This window comes from Crocuta crocuta, unplaced genomic scaffold, assembly GCF_008692635.1.
Source record: "Crocuta crocuta isolate KB4526 unplaced genomic scaffold, BGI_CrCroc_1.0 scaffold271, whole genome shotgun sequence".
Taxonomy (NCBI): domain Eukaryota; kingdom Metazoa; phylum Chordata; class Mammalia; order Carnivora; family Hyaenidae; genus Crocuta; species Crocuta crocuta.
Window position 1 is genome coordinate 1,319,786 of NW_027527824.1, and position 8,328 is coordinate 1,328,113.

The window sequence follows — 8,328 nt, forward strand, 5'->3', positions numbered from 1 at the left end:
CCCGGGGCTGGGGGGTGGGGGGGGCGTGGTGGAGACTGGCTTACATGGGCCGATGGAGGACCACCCTGGCCCAAAGAGGGAAGCTGGCGTTTCCCGGGTCCTCCCAGCCTGCTGCACCCCTGGGGCTCGGTTTCCTCCAAGCCCCACGCTGGAATGTTTTCCTCCTGACCCGGTGATGGGAGCCATCTTGCTGTTAGGGCCCACTGCAGACTGTCTCTTCCAGAAACTTCTGCTTTGGTTCTTGCTCCCAGTTCTCTACTCCCTCAGACTCGGGTCTATCTCCGTGCTGGACTAGGGGCTCCCTGGGGACTGGGCTCAAGCTTGCTTCAGAATCCTGGGGTCCTGAACTCCCAAAACATTAACTGGGCAGCCTATGGGCAGCAGGGCCCAGTGACCTGTTGAGGGAGTTGTAGAGGAGGAGCTTATGGCCTAGAACAACCTGGAAGGAGGCCACGCTTGGGCCGGGCTGGACATGCCCATGGCCTACGGGGAGGGTTTGTTGACTGCTCTGAGCCAGGCCCCGAGCAGTGGTGGCCAGAAGGGTGTCTGGGGAACTAGCAGAAACCTTCAGGTCACACATGGTGCCTGACTGTCACCCCGCGGGCCCCGTCTTCAGGTCCTAGCACTATGTCACATCGCCGTGGGTCAGCAGATGAACCTGCACTGGCTACACAAGGTAAGGGCTGCCTCCCTGGGTGGTGGGAAAGGGCAGGGAGGGCGCAGCCACGGAGGAAGAGCTGGGACACGCCATCCTCCCTCGGGATCACGATGGCAGCTGTTCCAGTAGCTAACAGAGTGCTCACTACGTACCTGGCATGCTTCTCATCGTCCAGCCTATATTAACTTGTGTAACCCTCGCTGGTAGCCCTATGGTATAGGTACTAATATCATCCCATTTTGCAGTTGGGAAAACTGAGGTATGAAGAGGTTAAAGAACTTGCCCGGGGTCTCCCACTTAATAAGAATCTAGCTCTGGAGCTGCTGATTGGCCAGCGCAGGTCACAGCCCCGGCCCCCTCGCCTCTTCAGTCATCAGTGAGCTCACTGTAAAGCTGGTGTTGTCATTCCCAACTCAGAGCCCTGCCTACCACTCTCCCCTTTCTCCCGGGGCCATCCTAGCTCCCCTGCTGGCGCTCTGGCCCTGGATGACTCGGGTCCTGCTAATATCTCCCAACTGCTGGCACGGGACAGCCACCCTCAGCCTCTGCTGCATGACACCCCTCAGGCCCTGCCAGCATGGCTGCCTCTTCTCTGCTCTACCTCTTCACCCCTGCCTTGCCTTTCTCTCTCCTTTGGAAGGAAAGGAAGTCCTTGCTTCCCCCACCTGCAGGCTGCTCCCCAGCCCTGGCGGACTCCCCTGCCATGGTCCTGAGCATCCGGTCCATGCTGTGCATTTCTGCCTGGCTCCCTGGCCCCGGCCCACCCCCGTCTGGGAGCTCCTTGCAGGCCAGACTGGCTTCGTCCATCTCTGTGGCCCCATGCGCCACTCAGGGCTGGGCCCCAAGTTCAATTCCGAGCCTCAGCACTCAGAGCATTCATTGCATGTGTGGTGCTGAATGTATGTGGCCAACGCAGCCCCTTCCTGAGGCCCCAGGGGGCATGGGTGGAACAAAGCCCATCAGGAGAGCCCCTCCTTCCTGGGAACACCTGGGTCTTGGCGGGAGGCTGGACATCTCTTTTTCCCCAGAGTCTGGCTCAGAGCGAGCCTGCTGTTGAAGAAGGGACAGAAAGGTCCAGAAGGAACCATGAGCCCATGAGATGGGTGAGGAGCGGCAGGGGAGGGACTCACTTCCTGCTAGGAGGAGGACATGGAGCAGGACCCGGGAGGACAGGGCAGATCCAACTGGTCTGTGTGGAGTGGCAGGTACCAGTGGGCATCCAGGGGATGAGGCCAGGCGCTGGGGAGTCAGATCCCGGGGACTGAAGTCTGACAGGAGGGAAGACCAGCCAGCAGCCCTCCCTGCTTCCTCCTGCTTGTCACTGTATCCTGAGGTGTCCTCTGGGCTTCTGAAATCCCCTCATGAGCCCCTTTCTTCTCTCCACTGGGCAGCTGACTTGAAAGAGCTGCACCAGCTGGCACCTGGAGTCGGGGGGCTGGCACTCACCGTGGTTACCGCCTCAGGCTCGTGCCTGGTTCTCAGCAGGCCAGGATCACTGCTTGATCCTAGTGGAGAGGCCTCCGGAGGCACTGAGCCAGCCGGGGTCGGAGACCAGTACCCGGAGCCTTTCCCTGGGGCTAGGGGGTCCGATCCCTTCATCCGCACCAGTGCCAGCTCCCGCTTTCCTCTCCCCTCTGTCCCCTCCCAAGGAAGGTCTTTCCAAGCAGAGCTGATCCATGGCTGCACCCACTGCATCAGGAGCGAGGGGGTTCCCGGGGGCTGGGAGTGTTCAAGCAGGAGCGAGAAATTCTACTATTCTGTTTCTAAGATTCTGTCACTTCATCCTAAGATTCTAAAGAATCCTTATTCTTTTTGTTTTAACCAATTTTTGACCATCCAATATATGGACATGGTTCAAAATTAAAAAGGTACTAAAAAGCAGGCAATGTAACTCTTCCTACTATCCTTCTAGAGGTATTTTAAGTACCTGCAAATACACATCTGCATTTCTTCATTTCCTTCCTCTCTAAACACAAGTACCAGCCAGCTACCTCTGCACCCTGACAAAACTGGAGCTCCTTGCCCCTCCGTGCACTGAGAACATTCCCATCACGTCCATCCCTTGCTCCTGTCCTGCTGTCTCATCCCTGGTTCCCAAGGCTGGTGGGCCAGCCGGACATCCCAGTGCATGCGGCACAATGCGGCAGGGACCCTGGCGGGAGGTGCGAGGTAAAGAGCATACACTTTCACTCGTTCCTGCCAAAGTACCTCCTTGCCAGGGGCCGCCAACCCATGCCTCACAGTCTGCTTAGAAAGCACCCTCGCCGTAGCGTATTCACAGGTGTCTTGACTTTGTCCAATCTGATGGGTGAGGGTGATGCCTCAGAGTAGCTTTAATTGCATTTCCCCTGTGATGACTTAGACTTGCATCTTCCACATGCCTGAGTTATTTGCATTTCCTTTTTCGTAAACTGGTTCTTCATCTCTTTTGCCCTTTTTGCTGTGGCATTTGCTTTTTGTTTATTGATTTGTAGGAGCTCTTTATAGATTCAGAAAATTACCCCTTTGGCCAGTGAAGTGCAAATGATTCTCCCTAATTCATCTTTCCACTGGGCTTGTGTTTCTGCCATAGGAATTTAATTTTTCAGGATGTGAATCTGTCCTCTCTGTCTCCTGGATTTTGTGTCAGACTTTGGAAAGTCTTTCCCTAGGGACAGCTGGGATGGTCAAAAATTGGCTCAGTCAGTTAAGCCTGATTTAAACCTGACTTAAGCCTGTCTTCCTCTTGATTTCAGTCCAGGTCATGATCTCTCTCTTCATGAGATTGAGCCCCGCATCAGGCTCTGTGCTGACAGTGCAGAACCTGCTTGGGATTCTCGTTCTCTCTCTTCTGTCCGCCCCCCCCTCCCCACCCCACAACTTAAATAAACTTAAAAAAATCTTTCCCACTCCAAGATGATAAAAAAAATTTCTCTGTTGGTATCATTTGGTAATTATAGGTTTCTGGGTTCCTAATTTTTCTTTTCAACATTTACTTGTTTTACCTTTTTGGAAGTTCTTTGAGGGGGGTACAGTGTGATTTTTGTTCCTTTTTAGATGGCTTCCCAGGTCCCAACTCTATGTTCAGTAATCTGTTCTCTCCCACGTTTATAGTAGACTAGTTTTTAAAATGTATTTAGATTTGTTTCTGGGTTTTTAAATTTTACTTCTCTCTCTGGTCCATGCCTGTATCATATTGCTTTAAGAACTATATTTTAGGTTGTTTTAATCATGAGCTTTATTTAGAGAGTCTCTGGTTCCCTGGGGCCTGGGGGTGGGGGGGCTGCAGAACAGAGGGGCCCAGGACGATGCACAGAGGGTGCTTCTTGGGGCAGCAGGGTTGCATGATCAGGTCTGGGTGTGCACTTGGGGACCTTCCCCGTCCTCCCAAACGCCCCGTTTCCCAGACACAGGAGACAAGTCCAGAGGTCCAGAAGGTGAGAAGTGTGGTTGGAGCTTTCCAGTAAACAGGAGGTCATTTCCCTGAGATGTCCCCTTCCTGTCCCACCCGCCACTCCGGAATCCGCCCAGACACCACGGCTGTGAGGAGCTCTGACCACAGTTCCCCCCTCCCCAGGCTGCCCCCTACCCAGTCCTGGCACTGATCACACCCCACGGCCCCATCTGCGACCCTGCCTGACTCTCCTGCCACAGGGGTGGCAGCCCCCAGCCCACAGCCTGCGTGGAGGAGGTGTCTGCAAGTGACCCAACCTGAGGCCCAGGGAAGAGGACTGGGCGCCACACAGTCATGAATGCGGCAGTACTGACTGAGCAGGGGCGGGGCCTGTGCGTCTGCCCCCAGCCCAGGCCCCGGTGGCTGGCAGTGGCGCCTCTGTGTACCACCTGACCACGTTCCCTTCATCAGCACTACCCATGAATTCAGGCTCCCCTCCAAACCACCGGCCCAGGCTCCCCAGTTCTTCCCAGCATCTAACCTCCCCCCACCCCGCCCCCACCCAGTAGCAGTGTACTAGGAAGGCTCTGTCATGCTGGGCGCCACTCTTCGCGATGGCGATGGCGATGGCCGTAGCCATCCTGTAGTGGGTGCTTACTCTGTGCGTCAGACACTTCCCACACAGTGTTTCAGTCACGCCTTGTAATAATCTTGGTCACTGGATATTATGCCCACATTTTCAATCACACCACTGACATTTGGCAAGCATTCACTATTTTGGTAACGCTTGTGCTTAGCAGACCACTTGCCTTCTCTCCCTCATCCCTGAACCCCTCACGAGTGGGCGCTCACTCCTCCCACGGCACGGCTCAGGAAACATGCTTCAGAGTTTAGCCTCTCCTGTTAGGCCTCAGAGCTGGGATTTGACAGAAGGGTGTGGCTCCAGTGGCCCCAAGCCCTGGCCTGTCACCTGCAATTTGGATTGCAGAACCCAGATTCCAGCCGCCCCCAGGAGGCCCACCTGCTGCCCCCTCTGCCAGGCTGCCTTCCAGCTCCTCCAGGCGCCAGCACGTGGGCAAGGGGTCAATGGTCATGGTCACATTGCTGGGAATCAGTGCTGGTAATGTGTCTTAAGCAGAAAGCCCAGGGTGGGGGATCCCACAGACCCTCAACACTGTAGGAATGCTGCTGAGCATAATGGTTGCCACGACAGCAACTGCAAAGCTCAGAGAGAATGAAAATTTTAATTGCATTAGGATTATGGGAAATCAGTTTTATTACAAGTATTTCCACTAGCAGTTAAATGTAATAAGACTGTCAGCAACAACCCTTCGGAGACATTTGCTGTGCCCAGGGCCTGCCTGCAGGGGGCGGCAGGGAGCCTGTGTGTCTTGGAGGATTCTCAGAGACCCTTAGGACACTCCTTGGCCTCCCTCTACTGCGGCGTGACATCCCAGAAAGAGCACGACCTCTGAGGCAGACAGTGGAGTTTGCTTCCTGATCTGCCCCCTCAGAGCTACAGGGCAAGCAGACCCTTAGGCTGAGCTATTTCCCTGTGTGTAAAATCGAGGTCATAATGACCTCACAGGGGACATTACAAGAATAAACAGGAGGAAAACAGGATGTCTATCCCCCCGCCCCAGGCATACAGGCCCTCCTCCGTGTACCTGCGTCTCTCCTCTTCTCCCCCTTCTCGTGTCCCCCAGGGCCAGTACGTTACAGTCCATAAAGGCCCCTACCCATCTCAGCCTTATTCCTATTTCTTATTGGAACATTCGTTTCTGGGCTGATGGGCTGAATGACAAACCTCCAAAGGAAAACTTAATCCCAGGCAGGAATGAATCTTTTCTGCCTGGCGCAGGGAGCGAAGACGGAGCAAGCACGGTCTTCCCCCACCCTCCGATCTCGTTCAGTTGTTCCGTTCAGGAGGGCTCTCGAACACGGCTGGGCTGCCTCCAGGAAGGGCGCAGCAGGAAGGGAAGGGGGGCAGTGGGGAGACAGCTTGCAGCCGTGGTAGGAAGTCGTTGGAGGCAGGGGATGGGGGCCCTGACTGGCCCATTATGGAGAGGGGGTTGGGGGCTTTGGGGTAGAGACGTGACCTGAGCCTTAAGTTGCCAGGCTTGGCGGTGAGTGGGAGGCGGCTGGAGTGAGAGCCGAGCAGGGGGGTAGAGGCTGGGGCTGGGGGCCCAGTAGCCAGAAACCAGGCTTCGCTTAGTCTGGGGGAGCACCTTGTGCTGCATGCGAGGTTTCAGGTGCCAACTGTCCCCAGAGCGCTCGGTCCTGTGAAGGTCCTGTCCCGAGTCCTGCTCCTCGCTTTCTCTAGGAGGCAGCTGAGAGGGGCCCCCGTAAACACAGTAGAGGCTGGAGGCTTGGGCTGGGAGCAAGCCTCGGCCGTGGGGCCGGTGGGCCAGAACTCTGCCTCACTTCCGCTTGCTCCAGCCTGAGAGGGTATCCGCTCCTGCAGGGGACCCAGCTCCTCAGCCTCCTGCCCCTGCGGCCTAGGCAGGTCACCCTTCACCTCAGGGGTTGCTGGCAGGGCTAAGTGAGGCCTTGGACTTGACTTGCTGGGCCCATGAGAGGCCCCCACTGGCCAAGTGTCTTCCCTCCTCACCCCCTCAGCGGGGCTGAACCCTGGGGCCGCACCTCCCCCTCCCCCCACGTCTTCCCACCTTTTTTCCTCCTCAGCCTCCCTTCCGTTCTCTTGAGGTCTGCCTGCCGCCTCCTGCCTGTGTTTCTCACTGTCATTTCTGGCCAGCCGTCTCTGGCTTCGTTGCACCTCTTTTCTGCTTCCCCCTTCCCTGCTTTGTCGGTCCCTCTTGCACCCTCTGTTTCTCCCTGTGCCCGTCCTGGGCCTCTCCCGCTGTCTCTGCTTCCACGTCCCGCTCTCACACACTGGGGACGCTTGGGCTGTCGAGGCACACCTGCTCTGACCCCCTGTCTGTGACTCTTCCCCTTCCAGATGGGGCTGGTGGTCATCCTGGTGGCCACGGTAGTGGCCATGTCAGCCGTGGCCCAGCTGTGGGAGGACGAGTGGGAGGTGCTGCTGATCTCCCTGCAGGTGAGGGGGTGAGGTGGGGCTGGGCAGCCACTTCCCCAGGACCTTCACAACAAGGTAGTGCTTTTTCATCACTCACATCCCTCCAAAGGCCCAGAGGGGGCAGGGAGGGGTCCAGGTCACACAGCAAGTCAGAGCACAGAGGGTGCTACAGCTTGGGGTTTCTGAGGAGACAGAGTTGCCTGCCCCACGGACAGAGATACACTGGCCATTGGGGTGTTGGTGACCAGAGGGTCTAGGATGGCCGGGAGCTCATGGTCCCTCTTGCCCCTTCCCACACCCAAGGGCACGGCGCCATTCCTGCACGTGGGGGCCCTGGCCGCCGTCACCGCGCTCTCCTGGATCGTGGCAGGACAGTTTGCCCGTGCAGAGCGGTCCTGTAAGTATGGCTGCCTCCCAAGTACCAAAACCAGCTTGTCCTGCGCTCACCTGGCCCTCACCTGGGTGGCCCCTCTCAGTGTGGTGGTCCTGCTTCAGAATGGCCCATGGGTTCCACCGAGGGCTGCAGCCCAAGCCTCGCATGCTTCCTCCTCCATGAGTCTGTGTGTGTGTGAGTTAGAAGCCCACTTCCTTCCCAGCAAGATGGGCGCTGGCTGTGGTGCAGGGTCCGCTCAGCGCATCTGGGTCCTGACCAGTGGAGGGAAGAGGGCTCTGGCATTCCCCCTGCCCCGACCCCAGCCTGCCCAGGACTCACGGGTGGGCCTCGTGGAAAGCCAGATGGCTCACCAGGTAGCCTGACTCACAGCTGGTGTCTGCAGCCTCCCAGATGGCCATTCTCTGTATCTTCTTTGCCATGGTGTTTGCCTTCTACCTGGCGCCTCTCACCATCTCCTCTCCCTGCATCATGGAGAAAAAGGACCTGGGCCCCAAGCCTGCCCTCATCGGCCACCGTGGGGCACCTATGGTGAGCGCCACTGGAGGGTCCTAACAGAGCGGGGGGTGGGGAGGGGTGGGCTGCCATTCTCGGGGGGACAAGCCAAGACCTATCTCCTTGTAGGGAGGACCCTGTATGGAAAGGGAGATAATATGTGTAATATGGTAATAGCAGGAATCTTTAGCCCTTTTGGGGGGTTTATGGGAAGGACCGGTGACAAAGCTGGGGAGCTCAGATGGGACTGAATCCTGAGGAGTCCTGAAGGTATCGCACTAAAAAGATTTAACTTTTTGTCCTGAGGGCCCTGGAAAGATAGATTTGGCCAGGGCCAGACATGGCCAGGTTCTGGGCTGGGCAGGCCTGGGGGG

At 57.0% G+C, this 8,328-nt stretch overlaps 1 protein-coding gene across 2 annotated transcripts in view; it reads left to right on the top strand.

The window, feature by feature from the left end:
- The window catches only part of GDPD5 (glycerophosphodiester phosphodiesterase domain containing 5), an 85,264-nt gene that overhangs the window by 61,976 nt on the left and 14,960 nt on the right, over nucleotides 1-8,328 (top strand). For both annotated transcript variants that reach the window (XM_077776387.1, XM_077776390.1), the window contains exons 6-9: nucleotides 617-676; nucleotides 6,991-7,089; nucleotides 7,372-7,465; nucleotides 7,845-7,990. In XM_077776387.1, coding sequence (XP_077632513.1) covers nucleotides 617-676; nucleotides 6,991-7,089; nucleotides 7,372-7,465; nucleotides 7,845-7,990 — 399 coding nt within the window. The remainder of the gene's footprint in view (nucleotides 1-616; nucleotides 677-6,990; nucleotides 7,090-7,371; nucleotides 7,466-7,844; nucleotides 7,991-8,328) is intronic.